Source organism: Aegilops tauschii, chromosome 3 (assembly GCF_002575655.3).
Source record: "Aegilops tauschii subsp. strangulata cultivar AL8/78 chromosome 3, Aet v6.0, whole genome shotgun sequence".
NCBI classification, from domain to species: domain Eukaryota; kingdom Viridiplantae; phylum Streptophyta; class Magnoliopsida; order Poales; family Poaceae; genus Aegilops; species Aegilops tauschii.
In genome coordinates, this window is record NC_053037.3 from 47,471,589 (window position 1) to 47,492,008 (window position 20,420).

At 56.3% G+C, this 20,420-nt stretch overlaps 1 protein-coding gene across 1 annotated transcript; it reads left to right on the top strand.

The window, feature by feature from the left end:
* Nucleotides 1–416: 416 nt before the first annotated feature.
* LOC141042694 (uncharacterized) lies at nt 417–2,893 on the top strand. Its single transcript, XM_073511571.1, has 2 exons — nt 417–1,563; nt 1,668–2,893. Exons 1-2 carry the CDS (start codon nt 417–419, stop codon nt 2,891–2,893), a joined length of 2,373 nt encoding a protein of 790 aa, XP_073367672.1.
* The last annotated feature ends 17,527 nt before the right edge of the window (nt 2,894–20,420 follow it).

Below are 20,420 nucleotides of genomic sequence, written 5' to 3' on the forward strand. Positions count from 1 at the left end.
ACCACTAGTAGTTCGGGCTAACAATTGGCATCAGAGCCTCAGGTTATGCCGAAGCATATGCCGAAGGAAGGCATTGCCTGCGATGGCTCCAAGAACGCCGAGCAGAGCTCGAGTGAGGAGGCCCGTGCGGCGGATGCGCTGGCGCTGCGAGGCAGGCCGGGCGGTGAGCTGGGTGCGCCACGCTCCGTGCGAGACGTGGGCATGTCCAGTACCTCCTTCCCTCTTCTCACGCGGACCAACTACCCCAGTTGGTCGCTCCTGATGAAAGTCATCATGGAGGCGCGGCATATGTGGAAAGTCGTGGAAACCGGCGTTGTCGAGTACGAGGAGGATCGGCTGGCGATGGAGGCAATCTTGCGCTCCGTCCCACAGGAGATGGTGCTCACCCTTGACACCAAGAAGACGGCCAAGGAAGCATGGGCACCATCAAGACTCTACGCATCGGCGTGGAGCGCGTACGGGAGTCGAAGGCCCAGACCTTGCGCCTCCAGTACGAGGAGATCCGGTTCAAGGCCGGTGAACAAGTCGACGACTTTGCCCTGCGGCTGGAAGGTCTCGTCACCGAGCTCGCAACGCTCGTAGATCCCATCGACAACAAGATGGTGATTCTAAAGTTCCTCCGCGTCGTCCCCAGGCAGTACAAGAAACTGGCCTGGTCCATCGAGAGCTTGGTGGATCTCTCCACCATGACGATCGAAGAGCTGGTCGGGCAGCTGAAGGTTGTCGAGGAGCACGACGACGAAGCCGACAACCATGCCGGCGGTGAACTGCTGCTCACCAGGGAGCAGTGCGACGCACAGCTTCAGCAGCGCGGCCGCGACGGCTCTTCCGGCAGTGGGGGAGGCGCCCGCACGGGAAGTAGAGGTCGTGGCAGAGGCGTAGGCCGCACCCAGAGTGGTGGCGGCAACCGCAGTCGCAAGCCAAGCCGGGCAGGGCGAGGCGCTGGCAACGGTGGCAAGTGCCGCTACTACGACATGCCGGGTCACTGGATCCGGGATTGCCACAGGAGGAAAGCCGACGAGGCAGCCGTGGCAACGACAAACCTCGTCCAGGCTGACGTGGACGGCGGGTCGGCAATGATGCTAGCAAGAGTCGAGCCCGTGCAGGAGAGCTCAGCGTCTCCCGCGACCACGGCCCCGACAACCACCCATTCCGTGCAGCAGGCACGGAGCCCGTCCATGGGAACAATCACTCAAGTGACAGGCCACACCTCGACAATGACGTTCTCGGGGCCTGTCGACTGGGAGGCGATGAAGGCCCGGGTGTGGGGGAGCCACACCCCGGCAACGGCGTCCCCGACAAGCTCGGGGCTCAACGATGTCGCGCAAGTTGGTGCGGCAACGACGCATATGGCGGACCATGTTCCGACCATGATGCTGGCGACCATCGACTCTGTGCAGGAGCACACGGAGACTCAGGTCACCCACACCCTGACAATGAGTTGTTCGGGGTCTACTGCGTTGGCGGGAGATGGCTCCCCGACAACAGCATGTGCGTGCGGCTTCATCTTCTTCAACGAGGAGAGAGCCGTGACCACACCCACGCTTGCAGGCGGCAAGCAAAGTAAGGGTTGGTTCCTCGACACCGGCGCCATGAACCACATGACTCTTTCGGCCGACGCGTTCGCGGAGCTGGACCGCTCAATCACGGGAAGGTGCGGTTCGCAGACGGATCCGTGGTGGAGATCCACGGGCATGGGACCGTCGTCTTCGCCGACAAAGGGGGTGACCACAGGGCGTTCACGGACGTCTACTTCATCCCGGCGCTCAAGAGCAGCATCGTGAGTGTCAGACAGCTCGACGAGGGCTGGTTCAGCATCGGCATCCGGCGCGGTGTTCTTACCGTGCGCGACCAGCAGAAGAGGCTGCTCATCGAGGTAACCCAGTCACCGAACCGCCACCATAAGTTCTTCTTTCGACCCGTGCATCCTGTGTGCCTTGCCGTGGATCATGTCTCCGACGCGTGGCGTTGGCATGCCCGGCTAGGACACCAACACTTCGACGGGTTGCGGAAGATGGCGCGTGGCAACCTCGTTCGTGGGCTACCTCACATCGAGCATGCCGACGAGCTGTGCGATGCGTGTCTTGCCGGGAAGCAGCGGCACCTGCCCTTTCCAGAGAAGGCACACTATCGGGCGCAGAAACCCCTGGAGCTGGTTCACGGGGACCTCTGCGGCCCAATCACCCCGACAACGCCAGGAGGGCGTCGCTACATCCTGCTGCTAGTCGACGACTATAGCAGGTTCATGTGGGTGCTGCTCCTCGCCTCCAAGGACGAGGCGGAGCGAGCCATCGTCAAGAAGCAAGCGGCAGCAGAGGTCGAGTGTGGCCACCAGCTGCGAGTGCTGCGGACGGACTGTGGCGGCGAGTTCACGTCGGCCACGTTCTACAAGCACTGCAATGAGCAAGGGGTGCAGCGTCACCTCACAACCCCTTACTTGCCGCAGCAGAACAGCGTCGTCGAGCGGAGGAACCAGACGGTGCTCGGGATGGCACGCTGCATGCTCAAGGCAAAGCAGGTGCCGAGCACGTATTGGGGGGAGGCCGTGCTCACGACCGTCTTCATCCTCAACCGCTCCTTCACAAGGAGCGTCGACGGCAAGACGCCTTACGAGGTGTGGTATGGGAGAAATCCCGATGTACGCTTCCTCCGTACCTTTGGCTGCGTCGGGCACGTCAAGACGACGCGCCCACAACTGAAGAAGCTCGACGACAGGAGCACCCCAATGGTGTTCATGGGCTACGAGACGGGCTCTAAGGCGTACAAGATGTACGACCCCATCTCAAAGCGTGTGCATGTCTCTCGCGACGTCATCTTCGATGAAGACGCGCGATGGACTTGGGAGGCGTCGGGGGAAGCCCCGACAAGCAGCTCCTTCATTGTGGAGTCCTGATGTACTCTACAACCCCGGGAATCAAGACCTCGGGAAGCTCAGGAGGTGTGGATCCGGGAACAGCAAACCCGAGAACACCGTCCCCGGGTACGGTGTCGCTGGATACCATGACGTCAAGCAAGGTCGGTCCCGGGAGGCAGTTTGCAACCCCGCCAACGGCAAGGTCGGAGCTGTTCAACGCCGACGACAGCGTTGGCGCCCCCCACAGGTTTCGGCGCATGGGGGATCTCCTCGGCAAGGCTGCGGCAACACCGCAACATCCCGAGGATGAGGACGCTGATGACGACGAGGTCCTGCATCTGATGGCCGGCGAGGAGCCGACCACGTTCGCGGAGGCCGAGCAAGAGGAGTGCTGGCGCCACGCGGTGCTGGACGAGCTGGCGTCGATCAACGACAACGCCACTTGGACACTCACCACACTGCCTGCGGGGCACCGAGCCATCGGGCTCAAGTGGGTGTTCAAGGTGAAGAAGGACGAGCACGGCGCCATTGTCAAGCACAAGGCGCGCCTCGTCGCCAAGGGCTACGTGCAGCGTGAGGGAGTGGACTTCGAGGAAGTCTTTGCTCCGGTGGCAAGGCTGGAGTCCTCTCGGCTCATCCTTGCGGTGGCTGCTCACCGCGGGTGGGAGGTACACCACATGGACGTCAAGTCGGCGTTTCTCAACGACGACGTTAACGAGGAGGTGTACGTCTCCCAGCCATGAGCAAGGCGTGTACCGACTACACAAGGCCCTGTATGGTCTCCGGCAAGCCCCAAGGGCGTGGAACGCCAAGCTCGATGCAAGCCTCGCATCCCTTCGGTTCTCACGCAGCGCTTCTAAGCACGGTGTGTACTCGCGTGGCACCGCGAACATGCTGCTCATCGTCGGCATCTACGTCGATGACCTAGTCATCGCCGGGGCAGAGCCTGAAGAGGTTCAACGCTTCAAGGGAGAGATGCATCGTCTCTTTAGCATGAGCGACCTTGCGCTGCTCCGGTACTACCTCGGGCTGGAGGTGAACCAGGAGTGTGGTCGCATCACGATCACGCAGACGGCCTATGCCACCAAGATGCTCGAGCGAGCAGGCATGAAGGACCGCCATGCCGTGCACGCTCCAATGGAGGCACGACTGAAGCTCAGCAAGGATAGCTCCGAGAAGGCGGTGGATGCTACGCTCTACCGCAGCATCAATGGGAGCCTCAGGTACCTCGTGCACACCCGACCGGACATCACGTTCGTTGTCGAGTACCTGAGTAGGTTCATGGAAGCCCCGGCAAGCGATCACCTCGCTGTTGTCAAGCATCTGCTCTGACACATTGCGGGTACGCTCACGCATGGATGCGTGTATCACCGTGGCGACGGCGAGAGCTTGGTCGGGTACAGCGACTCCGACCACGCTGGTGATGTGGACTCCCGAAAGAGCACCTCGGGCATACTATTCCTTCTCGGGAATAGTCCCGTCAGCTGGCAATCAGTGAGGCAAAAGGTTGTCGCCGCTTCTTCGTGCGAGGCGGAGTACATCGCGGCAGCTACAGCGGCCTGGCAAGGCATTTGGCTTGCTCGCCTTCTCGGTGAGATGCTGAATCAGGACACCGCCCTTGCACTCATCTTCGTCGACAACAAGTCGGCGATTTCCCTCTGCAAGAATCCAGTGCTTCGCGACCACAGCAAGCACATCGATCTCCGCTATCACTTCATACATGACTGCATCGAGAAAGGCACGGTGATCGTGGAGTTCACCAGGACTGGTGAGCAGAAGGCGGACATCCTGACCAAGTCACTTGGTCGTGTCCGGTTCCAGGAGCTGCGCGAAAAGGTCGGGATCATCGACACCAAGCTCCTTCGACAAGGTTGAGGGTGAGAATGTTGAGTCAACCTTGGTCTTCCAGTGCATGCAGTGGCAGCAGCACCAAATTAATTACCTACGAAGTAAATCGGCATGTCGGCAAGTCGATAACACTTGCGTGGCTTACCAGTTAAGGCAAGCTAGCTAGCTGATGTTGACCTGTACGTAACTACTAGTAGTTTCTAGTCTAGTACACGTATGAGACACTATCGGACTCGCGGCCTATGCCGACGGCCCAAGGCATAGGTCATTTCCAGTCGGCATAGATCTATGCCTACGGCAGCCGTCGGCATAGATCACGTCAGCGTAGTCTTGTCAGACCGTCGGCATAGTTTTGCCGTCGGCATAGGGGCCTATGCCAACGGCTACCGTTCGGCCGTCGGCGGTGTTTTTTGCCTGAAGGCAACGGACGGCGCCGTAAAAAGCGCCGACGAATCACGGGAAGCCACGTGGCATAGCTATGCCGACGGCTAGGCCGTCAGCATACCTATGCCACGTGGCTCCCCGTGGTGCCTCCGGGCGGCATCTATGCCGAGGGCTTTGTCGTAGGCATAGCCCTGCCACGTGGCGTCCTCTGGTGCCTCCTGGCGGAATCTATGCCGACGGCTTTGCCGTAGCCATAGTTTTTTTAATTTTCCCTGTTTTCTCTTTTTCAATTCATTTTGACAGCATTTGAAAGCTGAAAATATGGGATTATGCAGAAATATGACTGTTCATCATCTAAACATACTCAAGTTCATCATCATCATTTAAACATACTCAAGTTCATCATCTAAAGATCATCACCGGCGAAAGTTCATGAACATAAGTAGTGCAAGACATGAAACATCATTTCAAAGTAAGAACATGAAAGGTATGGCACGACATCAAGCAAGACCACTGCCGCCAAAACCACCACCGCCAAGACCACCTCCGCAAAAACCACTACCGCCAAGACCACCTCCGCAAAAACTACCACCGCCAAGACCACCTCCGCCAAAACCACCACCGCCAAGACCAGGATCACTCTGCCAGATCAGAGTGACTGGGGTCGACGTAGCAGGAGTCGAGCCACCAGTCCCCTACATGTTTGAGAGAAGATTCTAACGGTAAATATGATATGATAGTGTTGAATGAACGAGAACTAGTTTGTCAGTAGTTAGGCAAATGTACTAACCGGACTATCACCGCCTAGTGCCACCCATTCCTCGAACGTGGGAATATGTGGGGCTTCTCCCGCAGGTGGTGGTGGGGGTCCAACTTGTGGTGGCTCCGTGCGGTTAGTCCAAGACGCCAACATAGCCTCGATGTTAGTTAAACAAGCAAACTAGAAGGTCAGAAGGAATGAAAGTGCAAATTTTAGCTTGGTTTTAAGAGGGCAAAACAAACCGTCATCGCTTGACGGTTGTAATCATCGTTTTCCTTCACTCGTTGCAAGTACTCGCGCACCTCAATATGCCTATGCTCGAGAAAGGCCTGATATGCCTACAAAATTGAGGTTGTTTCTAAGTGGGCAGTGCTAAAAATAAACTGAGAAAGTTAGAGACAAAGAAGATAAGGGGAAGTACTTACAGCACGCTGGCGGGCTAACGGAGGCTGCGAATGCCCCGTACTTTCTAACGGGCTCAGGTTGGTAGCCCGAAGCCGTGTGTACGAGACCGAAGGAGTGATCAAGCCATCGAAACACAGATACCGGCCATGGGGCTTCCCCTGGATGGCCACCACCGCCGTGTCGTCGATCTAAGGCTGGGCGACCTGAGGAACCGGAACATCCGGATGCAACTTCTCAAACTGCTGAGTGTAAGACTCTAGGTGCTCCTCGGTCTTTCCGTAGTACTAGCTCTCACCCTCCTTGCGATCACTCTGCTCGCGGGCCAGCTTCCACGACTCAATGTCTGAGAGCGGCCTCTTCAACTTGTCCTCCTGCAACATCAAACATAAGTTAGCCATACATAAGAACATGACGGTAAAGAAGAACAAAAATGCATCATGCATATAGATATACCTTCATGGCCTTGAAGCCCCAGTGGTTCCTGTTTCCTTGGTCGTGTGTCCCGTCTCTTCCACGGTTAGCCCGGGCCTTGCTGCTCTTGGCAGCAAACTCCGCATCATCGCCGAGCCACCTATCCACCAAACTCGCCCATCCATCATCCCTTCCATAGCACCAACGAGGAACAACCTATGCAAATTTTGGAAAAATGACATGTGAGCACGAAACATATAGTTGACTGCTTGAAACAATGAAAAGTCAGTAATAGTTACCTTCATGAACTGCTCCCTGCTCAAGGTAAGTCGTTACCTCTGCGCTTGAGATTTGGTCATCTTTTGATGAAGGTAGATGTGGAGTACTGCGAGATGGCAACCCAGCGCACCTCGTACTGCAATTGACGAGCTTTCTTCTTCGCAGCCGCAAGCAAGACCACGTCGGCTCTGGCCTTGTGCTCGTCAAGAACTCTATAGAGTTGCTGCAATCATGCATAAACCAGAAGCAAACAAGGCAAGAATTGAGTGATTCAATGATAAACTATGAACGAAACTCAAGACAAGTGATTCACAAGAGAACTTACCCAAAATTTGGTGATCACGGCCTTAGCGGCCGTCCCGTACTCCGCGCGGCTGGAAGCCTCGTAGTGGGCCCAGCTCGTGGCCAAAACCCGCTGCTGCGGGTCCCTGTCTGGCCGCGGGCAGAATAGGCCTGGCCAAAACTCCTTCAACAAGACAGTGATAAGGCCGTTTGGTTTACGACCCTTACCGTGAAGGATCCAGTTCCTGCAAAAGAGTGAAAGGATTGTCATGTGTACAATAAGAAAATGTTGTTATGTGTTGAAAATATGATTGAGAGGCACTTACTCTACCCCCGTAGGTTCAATGAGCCACTTGTGCGCCTCGATAGAAGGTGGTGTAGGTACTCCGGCAGTACCACGCAGCCACCCCTGCGGAGCACCCGGTGGCAAGTCACCCCACAAATCGGGGTCAACCTCCCCTCCACCACCCTCCTCGCCCTCCTCCTCACCCTCCTCCTCGGCCTCCTCCTCCTTGCCCTCCTCCTCCTCACCCTCCTCCTCCTCACCATCAGGAACATACTCCTCCTCCTCAGACTCAGAAGGTGCCTCAGCATAAGAGGGCATCGAAGAAGACCCTCCTATTTCAGACACGGCCCGAAGTTTTTTGCCCCGGCTGCCTCTCCCCCCACCTCCTCGTCCTCTAGGGGCTCTCCCCCCACCCCTCCTCCTCTAGGGTCTCCTCCCCCGACCCCTCCACCTCCCTGTGAGGTGCCATCCTCGCATAGTTGGGAGGGAACCTTGTGGGCTCGTCCACTCTGAGTAAGTCCTTTGAATTTACTAAGGAAACTGGCGCCGCTGGACTTGCCCACGATTAGCAAACCTGCATTGAGAAGAGAATAAACAATTAGTAAGGATATCAAATAAACAAGCATACAGGAAAGACATTAATAACAGAAGAGCACATTAAGCATACTATTGTAATGATCATTAAAAGAACTTACATTTTCTAGAACCCATATGAATCATCACTATTGTAATCTATTTGCCGACCGGTCTCATCATCACTATCCCGCATATCTTCTTCGTTGTCTGATGGAGGTGGAGGCTCTTCCTCATCGTCAGCGTCTTCATTTAACTTTTCAAGCATAATTATGTCTCTTTGATTCACAACTGCCTCACCATCAATCCGTGCGTCGTTGTCATTTGGGTCCAGGTCAACATAACCCAACTCATCATCCTCCTTGTTTCGGACCACGTCATCATGTTCCTCTTGAAAGAACACTCCCTCGTATGTCATGGGGTTTATGTTGTACTAATCATCATCGTTCGGCTCCGGTAGCTTACCATGTGGCGACACCTTGAACACAACTTCCCAACCCTTTAGGTACTCTTTCTGGCATGGGTAAGGCAGATAATATACTTCTGTGGCCTGGGTAGCGGCGATAAAGAGGTCAGCTCCGGCATAGATAGGGCTGGGCGTTCGGTTCCCCCGAACCGATCGAGTCGGTTCCTCGGTCAATCCAAAATTTTGGTTTTGGCAAAGCACAGACCGATCGGTCAGTAGAATATTAGCTAACAGGTGATTCTCTGCACCGAAATTTCGGCTCGATCGTCGGTTCTACCAAACAGCACCGAGTAAAGAACAGACAGAATCACTGCCTCTCTTCTGATGAATGTACAGTACACGTACTAGCAGCAGGAGCATCTATACTTTTATTCTGATGTACAGTGCTTGTAGGTCTGCGTACTAGCTACTAGTAGCCACTACTGCTATTGATTCTCCCGAGCGAAACTTTACTCTATAAAATTAGCGGTGGCATCTCCTTTAGTCTACTACCCCAGAGAAGTACTACTAGTACTTTGTCTTTTACACAAAATATATAGCGACGGTGGCTCACTGTGGTACTACTCAGGTTCGCCTCTTCCCGATGCAGCCATTGGACTCAGTGCACTCGAGCAGTGGAAAGAGCACTTGAGTACAGCAATAGACGCGCAGGTCGGACCCCTATGTTTTTTCGGGTTTCGGTCTATTCGGTTACCCCTGCAATAAACCTGAATTCATCGGACTAAATTCGGTTTTCATCAAATGGAAACCGGACATACAACCGAAGTTCCCGGTTTCAGTGATTTCGGCTTCGGTACCGGTTAAGTCGGTTCGGGACATCGATTTTCGGTTTATATGCCCATCCCTAGGCATAGACGGTTGATGGTTTAACTTCAACTAAACCAACAGAAGGCGTATGTCTCAGACCCTTTTTGGGGTTGAACCATCGGTATTTGAACACAGTGAGACTTAGGTGTTCGCGGCCACGTTTGAATGTAAGCTCGTATATTTTTCCTACCCTTCCGTAGTAATCTACTTTATTATCTCCTTCGGTGAAGACTCCGGTATTTATGGTTTTGGGATCAGGCCGACTGTTCTGGTGCTCCTCTGTATGGAAGCGATACCCATTCACATCATACTTTTGGCATGTCATGACGGTAGGGTCAAAACCCATGGAAACCCATCTCAATTCTTCATCCATTGATTCGTTCGGATCGTTTCCCTACAAGTTTAATTGAAATTATAGGGTGCATGAGTTTAATTGGAATTGTACGGTGAAATAGGTAATAGGGAAGTGTGAAAAATTACTTTCTCCATGAACCACGCAACGAAATTTTTCCTTCCATCAGCACCCTTTCGGAGAAGAGCAAGTGCCTCCGCTTCAGTAGGAGGAAGCATTCCCGTCCACTCTTCATCAACGAATCGACTACAATAAGAGAAGCGGTATAAGAACTAGGCAAAGTGAGCATAACGAATTGACTAAATGAATGGTGCAAAGGTATTACCTCATCCACTCATCCTCAACTTCCTAGATGTTGTGCAAGCTATAGAACATGACATCCTCCCACTCATCTCGTGGCATGAGATAAGGTGTCGAGCATCCAGCCCTGCCACCTTGCCCGATGAATAGAGGCAGCTTGGGTTTATACTTGGGTTCTTCTGTATTGTATCGAGACACCTTATTGTGCAACGTGGGAACATGGTCCGGATAGTAGGCCGTCCTGAGGTCTGCTACCTCCTCTAGGATAACTGCCTCAGCTATGGAAGCTTCAATCTTAGCTTCGTTTCCACATTTCTGTCTCAAATGCTTGTTCTGTCTCTCAGGACCGTATTGCCAACGATTCTGCACAGGGCCCCCCAACAATACCTCGTTCGCGAGGTGCAAAATGAGATGTGTCATCGGAGTAAAGAAGCCTGGCGGGAAGATCTTCTCTAGCTTGCATATCAACTCCGGCGCCTTCTTATGCATTTCTTTTATCTTCTCAGGACATACTTCTTTAGCACAAAGCGTGTGGAAGAAATGGCTTAACTCCGCAAGCACACGCCAGACACGCTCGGGAACATAGCCCCGAACCATCACCGACATAATCCGCTCAATCCATACATGATAGTCATGACTCTTGAGCCCGGTCACTTTGCCCGTTGGAAGATTGACCCCCTTACTTATATTCGACGCATAACCATCAGTGAACTTCACGATGTGTTTCAGCCACTTCAATGCCTCCATCTTATGATCCTTTTTAAGTACGAAGTTAGCATCTGGCTTGAACCAAGATTTTTGACTGCTTGTGGGAGGCTGCATGTGTAGACGTGGTCTATCACAAATATTCTGTTGATCGACTCTAGGATTAACATTATCCTTTGTCTTACGAGGAATGTTGAGGATCGTGCAAAAAAGGGACTCTGCGACATTCTTTTCGGTGTGCATCATGTCGATGTTGTATGGAAGTTTGAGGTCCTTAAAATAGGGAAGTTGCGTGAAGGGGGTAATGTGAGTCCAGTTGTGCGTTTCACCATAAGCTTCAAAACATTTTTTCCATTTACCTTTTCCTTTGCCCTCGCCTCGTCTTCGCCTGTGGCTTTGCCTTTGCCTTTGCCTTTCCCTTCACCGGCAGGCATAAGAGCTTTCAGCTGAGCAAGAACATCCGCACCAGAAAACGTTGGAATCTCGTTTACTTCATGGACAACTTTGCCTTTTGTGAAGTTCTTCTTGTCTTCCTTATCAGGATGGTCTGGAGGGAGGAACTTTCGATGTAGGTCAAAGGCAACATACTTGCCACCCTTCTTCGGCCAAATGAAAATCAAGGCCTGCATGCACACTGGGCAAGGAATCTTTCCACTTGTACACCATCCGCAGAACAGGGCATAGCCGGGAAAGTCATGCATGCAATATTGTAGCCAAACTTTCATCAAGAAATTTTTCTGCAGATGTCGGTCGTATGTCAACCTCGGGAAGTACCAAGAATGGTGCAAATCATCCACCAATGGCTGCATAAACACACTCAAATTCTTCCCCGGATATTCAGGCCCAGGAATTATAAGCGACAGAAACATGGTCTTGCGTTGCATTATGGCGCCGGGAGGGAGATTGAGCGGAATAACAAATACGGGCCAGCAGCTGTATGGATTAGACGACATACCATATGGATTGAACCCATCACCTGTTATAACAATTCTGACATTCCCAGCCTCGGCTGCTTCCTCCGGGTACTCTATATCGAATGACTTCCATGCTTCACCTTCTGATGGATGTACAATTTTTTTGGATAGTACCTTTTCCCTTCCTTGTGCCACTTCATCATTTTGGCAGACTCCACGGTGATGAAAAGGGGCTGCAGTCTTTTTATAAAATCAAGATACCGAAGAACCTTCACAGGGATTTTTAGCTGCCGCTTCTGACCATGCTCATCGACCACCTCAATATACCGAGAGGAACCGCACTTCCTACAGTAGTTGTCATCCGCATACTCATGCCTAAACAAAAGGCAATTCTTTGGACAAACATGTATTTTCTCATGTCCATGGAGAGCGCCTTCATGATTTTCTTCGTAGCGTACATGGTTTTCGGCAGTTCATGGCCCTCAGGCAGGCTGTTAGCCCATACTCCCAGAAATGCTTCAAAGCAACCTCGGCTACAGCTGTACTCAGCCTTGACTGCCATCAGTTGCGAGATGGCATCCAGCACAGACAGCTTGGCACCCTCATAAAGAGGTTTCTTTGACGAGGCCAAGATATCCAGGAAGGCCTTTGTGGTTTCCTCCGGCTCCTCCGGTTCATTCGCTGAATTTGACGGAGGTGTCGGCTGTGCAGCAAAGACATCATCTAGCATGACTCTAACCCCATCGTCCTCATAACCAGTGACGCGTTGTCGTATCACCTCCTCTCTACCACGGTCCCGCTGGGCAAAGTTTATCAGGCATAAATCCATGCGTGCGAAGGTGCTTAGTCATCTCACTCTTATCTCTGCGGATACATCTCTTACATTTGGCACACGGGCATTCTGGCACCATCCTCGTTGGACTACGGAATATCTCTTTCAAAAACACATCAGTTTTTTTGACCCACTCTATTGTTACTTGATTCCGACGGTAAAACCCACTATACATCCACTGATTATCTGCCATCTCTGCTTTATTGGAAGCCACACAACAAAATTAAGGATTCATTTGAATTACTCACATCAATATTTTATTTTTTACAGTGTTGATGAGAAACGACATTTAATCCACCTACATCTCTAATAGGTAAAGATGGGTCCTAATCCCACCCGAGAATGTGTAGATTGTGTACGTTGTCCATGCTACGCCATTCCGAGACAAAATTTCGGCAGCACCTCCCCGCTGTTCTCCAAATACACGTCTCGGCAAAATGCCAAGAGAATGTGCATCTGGAGAACAACAGGGAGGCGCCGCCGAAATCCTGTCTCGGAACGGGGTAGAGCATGAACAACGTACCCAATCTACACATTCTCGGGCTGTCCGTATAAGGTGCTGGACAATCCGAAAGAGCTGCGGTGATAAATATGCAATTGAATGCATATTTATCGATGCAACCTTTCGGACGGGAGACGCCTAGGTTACGCGACTTGATGTGAAAATTTAATCTACTGGCATGGAAAAAAGGGACAAGGTCATGAAATTGTTGCTCACCCTCCGATGTAGACGATGTAGTCGATCAAAGGAGAGGGATGATCATGGATCAACGCCTCAAATGTCGACGATCACTCCACAAAGATGGAACACCACAAATCCTGTTAGTTCCACCGAGTGAAAAAAAATTAGGTCATCACCTCACATTAAGCACTGGCACAACATTATGCATCAACATGAAACAACGTGTCAAATTGCAAAAAAAATTCGTTATCTATTTTAGAAACTAAGTGTCTCGAATTGCTTCTTATGAATCAACATGACCTAACACTAACTTGTCCAATATCCATCCCTCTATCACAAACTTAACCAACATCTATTCATCTATATTTTAGAAACTAAAACATTTGTTAACTTGACTAAAATCCATTGAAAAACTTAATAAAAACTATCTACTATGTATCTAAAAACCTAATAAAACTACACAAAAAAAAATATACATCTATCTAGTATATGCATCTAATATCCATTCATGCATCTAACAGTGGCATTCATCTAACAAATGAAAAAAATGAAAAAAAGAGAAGGCTCTCCGGGGTCGGGGCGGCTGCGGGAGGGGGCGGGGTCGGGGCGTCTGCAGGAGGGGGCGGGGTCGGGGCGGCTGCAGGGCATCGGCGGAGGAGTCTCCAAGCCTGGGCCGGCGCGGCGAAGGCCGGCGGAGGCCCGAGCAGGAGAGGGAGGGGGCGCAGGGTCGGGGCGCCGTGGACGGGGCCGGGGCCAGTGAAGGACAGACTGGGGTGACGGGTGGGGTGGGGTTGTGGTGGGGTGGGGCGGCGGCGACGGCAGGGGACGAGGTGGAGTGGGCGGCAGCGGCGAGCGCGGGTGGGGCGAGTGGTGGCCACGGCGGCGTGGAGTCCAGGTGGCGACGGCGGTGATGCGAGGAGGGTGCGGAGAGGGTCGGGTGGAGGCGGGGAGGGGCGAGGGAAGGGGAGGGGCGCCGGTGGAGCGGCGGCGGCGGCGGGCGGCGGGGAGCGGCGCAGGTGGAGGTGGGAGTGGAGATGAGGCACGGGAGGAGAATGAGTGGTCATGGCTCGACCCAGAGTGGATAAGAAGATCTATGCCGACGGTGAAGATGCCACGTGGCCTATGGTGACACGTCCCCTATGGCCGCAACTATGTCGACGGCTTTGCCGTCGGCATAGTTACATTTTACTTTTTTAATGTTTTTCATAGTTTATATTTTTCCTTTTTTATGTATTATTATTTCATATAGAATTTTTAATGTTTTTTATAGTTCTATTTGCCCTTTTATATGTATTATAATTTCAAATAGATTTTTAATGTTTTTTTAACCGCTCGGCCCTCTCCTCTCCCGGAACCACACATAGGGGAGGGGAGGGGAGGCGCCGAACTCGAGCAGCTTCGTCCGCCGAGGCCGTGGCCTGGCCGTGGGTCTGGGAGCGCCATGGCCGCCACCTCGCGTGCTCGATCTGGAGCTTAGTAGGTCAGCTGAGTGAAGGGGGAGGGGGTCGTCTACGGTGGGGGTGGGGGTGGGGGCGGCGGCGGATCCAAGTCCGTCGGAGGGAGATGGTTGGCTACGGGAATGGGAATGGGAATGGGAATGAATGAATGAATCGGGGAAGGAGAGAGGGTGGGTGGGTGGTTGACCACGAGATGGGCCACACCCCGGAGACGCGTGCCGCCTCTTCGGACATGCCAGAACACCACCCCGCATGTATGAGGGGCCGGTGCGACGCTCCGGTCGCATAGCCCCCCCAGGGCCCCCGTCCCGCCTAACCCTGGAGCGGTTGACCACGAGATCTAGCCCTTTGACTTTCCACGGACGGGCTTTGACTAGTGGACCTCTCCACCCGGTTGTGTTAGGTCAGCCCAGAGGGACACCTGGGAGCAACATCCGGGCCAAACCCACAGCTACATCCCCTCCGTGTAGACCCGGCGCGTCCGTTTCCCCCCTCCAGGTGCCGGCGGCGGCGCCGTCCGTGAGGGAGGCCACACCCCGGAGACGCGTGCCGCCTCTTTGGACATGCCACAACACCACCCCGCATGTATGAGGGCCTGGTGCGACGCTCCGGTGGCATTGCTACCCCAGGGCCCCCGTCCCGCCTAACCCTGGAGCAGTTGACCACGAGATCTAGCCCTTTGACTTCCAATGGACGAGCTTTGACCAGTGGACCTCTCCACCCGGTTGTGTCAGGTCAGCCCAGAGGGAGACCTGGGAGCAACATCCGAGCCAAACCCACAGCTACATCCCCTCCGTGTAGAACCGACGCGTCCGTTTCCCCCCTCCAGGTGCCGGTGGCGGCGCCGTCCGTGAGGGGGGCCACACCCCGGAGACACGTGCCGCCTTTTCGGACATGCCACAACACCACCCCGCATGTATGAGGGGCCGGTGCGACGCTCCGGTCGCATCGCTACCCCACCAGGGCCCCCGTCCCGCCTAACCCTGGAGCGGTTGACCACGAGATCTAGCCCTTTGACTTTCCACGGACGGGCTTTGACCAGTGGACCTCTCCACCCAGTTGTGTTAGGTCAGCTCACAGGGACACCTGGGAGCAACATCCGGGCCAAACCCACAGCTACATCCCCTTCGTGTAGACCCGACGCGTCCGTTTCCCCCCTCCAGGTGCCGGCAGCGGCGCCGTCCGTGAGGGGGGCCACACCCTGGAGACGCGTGCCGCCTCTTTGGACATGCCACAACACCACCCCGCATGTATGAGGGCCCGGTCCGACGCTCCGGTGGCATTGCTACCCCCCCCAGGGCCCCCGTCCCGCCTAACCCTGGAGCGGTTGACCACGAGATCTAGCCCTTTGACTTCCCACGGACGGGCTTTGACCAGTGGACCTCTCCACCCGGTTGTGTCAGGTCAGCCCAGAGGGACACCTGGGAGCAACATCCGAGCCAAACCCACAGCTACATCCCCTCCGTGTAGACCCGACGCGTCCGTTTCCCCCCTCCAGGTGCCGGCGGCGGCGCCGTCCGTGAGGGGGGCCACACCCCGGAGACACGTGCCGCCTCTTCGGACATGCCACAACACCACCTCGCATGTATGAAGGGCCGATGCGACGCTCCGGTCGCATCGCTACCCTCCTAGGGCCCCTGTCCCGCCTAACCCTGGAGTGGTTGACCACGAGATCTAGCCATTTGACTTTCCACGGACGGGCTTTGACCAGTGGACCTCTCCACCCGGTTGTGTTAGGTCAGCCCAGAGGGACACCTGGGAGCAACATCCAGGCCAAACCCACAGCTACATCTCGTCCGTGTAGACCCGACGCGTCCGTTTCCCCCCTCCAGGTGCTGGCGGCGGCGCCGTCCGTGAGGGGCGCCACACCCCGGAGACGCGTGCCGCCTCTTTGGACATGCCACAACACCACCCCGCATGTATGAGGGCCCGGTGCGACGCTCCGGTGGCATTGCTACCCCCAGTGCCCTCGTCCCGCCTAACCCTGGAGCGGTTGACCACGAGATCTAGCTCTTTGACTTCCCACGGACGGGCTTTGACCAGTGGACCTCTCCACCCGGTTGTGTCAGGTCAGCCCAGAGGGACACCTGGGAGCAACATCCGAGCCAAACCCACAGCTACATCCCCTCCGTGTAGACCCGACGCGTCCGTTTCCCCCCTCCAGGTGTCGGCGGCGCCGCCGTCCGTGAGGGGGGCCACACCCCGGACACGCGTGCCGCCTCTTCGGACATGCCACAACACCACCTCGCATATATGAAGGGCCGGTGCGACGCTCCGGTCGCATCGCTACCCTCCTAGGGCCCCTGTCCCGCCTAACCCTGGAGCGGTTGACCACGAGATCTAGCCCTTTGACTTTCCACGGATGGGCTTTGACAAGTGGATCTCTCCACCCGGTTGTGTCAGATCAGCCCAGAGGGACACCTGGGAGCAACATCCGGGCCAAACCCACTTCTACATCCCCTCCGTGTAGACCCGACGCGTCCGTTTCCCCCCTCTAGGTGCCGGCGGCGGCGTCGTCCGTGAGGAGGGCCACGCCCCGGAGACGCATGCCGCCTCTTCGGACATGCCACAACACCACGCCGCATGTATGAGGGCCCGGTGCGACGCGCCGGTGGCATTGCGACCCCCAGGGCCCCCGTCCCGCCTAACCCTGGAGCGGTTGACCAAGAGATCTAGCCCTTTGACTTCCCGCGGACGGGCTTTGACCAGTGGACCTCTCCAGCCGATTGTGTCAGGTCAACCCAGAGGGACACCTGGGAGCAACATCCGGGCCAAACCCACAATTACATTCCCTCCATGTAGACCCGACGCGTCCGTTTCTCCCCTCCAAGTGCTGGCGACGGCGCCGTCCGTTAGGGGGACACGCCCCGGAGACGCGTGCCGCCTCTTTGGACATGCCACAACACCACCCCGCATGTATGAGGGCCCGGTGCGACGCTCTAGTGGGATTGCTACCGCCCCAGGGCCCCCGTCTTGCCTAACCCTGGAGCGGTTGACCACGAGATCTAGCCCGTTGACTTCCCACGGATGGGCTTTGACCAGTGGACCTCTCCACCCAGTTGTGTCAGGTCTGCCCAGAGGGACACCTAGGAGCAACATCCGAGGCAAACCCACAGCTACATCCCCTCCGTGTAGACCCGACGCGTCCGTTTCCCCCCTCTAGGTGCCGGCGGCGGCGCCGTCCGTGAGGGGGGCCACACCTCGGAGACGCGTGCCGCCTCTTCGGACATTCCACAACACCATCCCGCATGTATGAGGGGCCGGTGCGATGCTCCGGTCGCATCGCTACCCCCCCCCCCCCCCCAGGGCCCCGTCCCGCCTAACCCTGGAGCAGTTGACCACAAGATCTAGCCCTTTCACATTCCACGGACGGGCTTTGACCAGTGGACATCTCCACCCGGTTGTGTCAGGTCAGCCCAGAGGGACACCTGGGAGCAACATCCGAGCCAAACCCACAGGTACATCCCCTCCGTGTAGACCCGACGCGTCCGTTTCCCCCCTCCAGGTGCCGGCGGCGGCGCCGTCCGTTAGGGGGTCCACGCCTCGGAGATGCGTGCCGCCTCTTTGGACATGCCACAACACCACCCCACATGTATGAGGGGCCGGTGCAACGCTCCGGTCGCATCGCTACCCCCAGGGCCCCGTCCCGCCTAACCCTGGAGCGGTTGACCACGAGATCTAGCCATTTGACTTTCCACGGACGGGCTTTGACCAGTGGACCTCTCCACCCGGTTGTGTTAGGTCAGCCCAGAGGGACACCTGGGAGCAACATCCAGGCCAAACCCACAGCTACATCTCGTCCGTGTAGACCCGACGCGTCCGTTTCCCCCCTCCAGGTGCTGGCGGCGGCGCCGTCCGTGAGGGGCGCCACACCCCGGAGACGCGTGCCGCCTCTTTGGACATGCCACAACACCACCCCGCATGTATGAGGGCCCGGTGCGACGCTCCGGTGGCATTGCTACCCCAGTGCCCCCGTCCCGCCTAACCCTGGAGCGGTTGACCACGAGATCTAGCTCTTTGACTTCCCACGGACGGGCTTTGACCAGTGGACCTCTCCACCCGGTTGTGTCAGGTCAGGCCAGAGGGACACCTGGGAGCAACATCCGAGCCAAACCCACAGCTACATCCCCTCCGTGTAGACCCGACGCGTCCGTTTCCCCCCTCCAGGTGTCGGCGGCGGCGCCGTCCGTGAGGGGGGCCACACCCCGGACACGCGTGCCGCCTATTCGGACATGCCACAACACCACCTCGCATATATGAAGGGCCGGTGCGACGCCCCGGTCGCATCGCTACCCTCCTAGGGCCCCTGTCCCGCCTAACCCTGGAGCGGTTGACCACGAGATCTAGCCCTTTGACTTTCCACGGATGGGCTTTGACAAGTGGATCTCTCCACCCGGTTGTGTCAGATCAGCCCAGAGGGACACCTGGGAGCAACATCCGGGCCAAACCCACTTCTACATCCCCTCCGTGTAGACCCGACGCGTCCGTTTCCCCCCTCCAGGTGCCGGCGGCGGCGTCGTCCGTGAGGAGGGCCACGCCCCGGAGACGCATGCCGCCTCTTCGGACATGCCACAACACCACGCCGCATGTATGAGGGCCCGGTGCGACGCGCCGGTGGCATTGCGACCCCCAGGGCCCCCGTCCCGCCTAACCCTGGAGCGGTTGACCAAGAGATCTAGCCCTTTGACTTCCCGCGGACGGGCTTTGACCAGTGGACCTCTCCAGCCGGTTGTGTCAGGTCAACCCAGAGGGACACCTGGGAGCAACATCCGGGCCAAACCCACAATTACATTCCCTCCATGTAGACCCGACGCGTCCGTTTCTCCCCTCCAAGTGCTGGCGGCGGCGCCGTCCGTTAGGGGGGCCACGCCCCGGAGACGCGTGCCGCCTCTTTGGACATGCCACAACACCACCCCGCATGTATGAGGGCCCGGTGCGACACTCTAGTGGCATTGCTACCGCCTCAGGGCCCCCGTCTCGCCTAACCCTGGAGCGGTTGACCACGAGATCTAGCGCGTTGACTTCCCACGGATGGGCTTTGACCAGTGGACCTCTCCACCCAGTTGTGTCAGGTCTGCCCAGAGGGACACCTAGGAGCAACATCCGAGGCAAACCCACAGCTACATCCCCTCCGTGTAGACCCGACGCGTCCGTTTCCCCCCTCTAGGTGCCGGCGGCGGCGCCGTCCGTGAGGGGGGCCACACCTCGGAGACGCGTGCCGCCTCTTCGGACATTCCACAACACCATCCCGCATGTATGAGGGGCCGGTGCGATGCTCCGGTCGCATCGCTACCCCCCCCCAGGGCCCCGTCCCGCCTAACCCTGGAGCAGTTGACCACAAGATCTAGCCCTTTCACATTCCACGGACGGGCTTTGACCAGTGGACATCTCCACCCGGTTGTGTCAGGTCAGCCCAGAGGGACACCTGGGAGCAACATCCGAGCCAAACCCACAGGTACATCCCCTCCGTGTAGACCCGACGCGTCCGTTTCCCCCCTCCAGGTGCCGGCGGCGGCGCCGTCCGTTAGGGGGTCCACGCCTCGGAGATGCGTGCCGCCTCTTTGGACATGCCACAACACCACCCCACATGTATGAGGGGCCGGTGCAACGCTCCGGTCGCATCGCTACCCCCAGGGCCCCGTCCCGCCTAACCCTGGAGCGGTTGACCACGAGATCTAGTCCTTTGACATTCCACGGACAGGCTTTGACCAGTGGACCTCTCCACCCGGTTGTGTCAGGTCAGCCCAAAGGGACACCTGGGAGCAACATCCGGGCCACACCCACAGGTACATCCCCTCCGTGTAGACCCGACTCATCTGTTTC

Excerpts from the sequence above, each read along its gene's own strand:
- LOC141042694 (XM_073511571.1), top strand. The coding sequence starts at position 417 with ATGGGCACCATCAAGACTCTACGCATCGGCGTGGAGCGCGTACGGGAG. Across the intron at positions 1,564-1,667 it reads GCTTGCAGGCGGCAAGCAAA|ACGGATCCGTGGTGGAGATC; the intron begins GTAAGGGTTGGT and ends TGCGGTTCGCAG.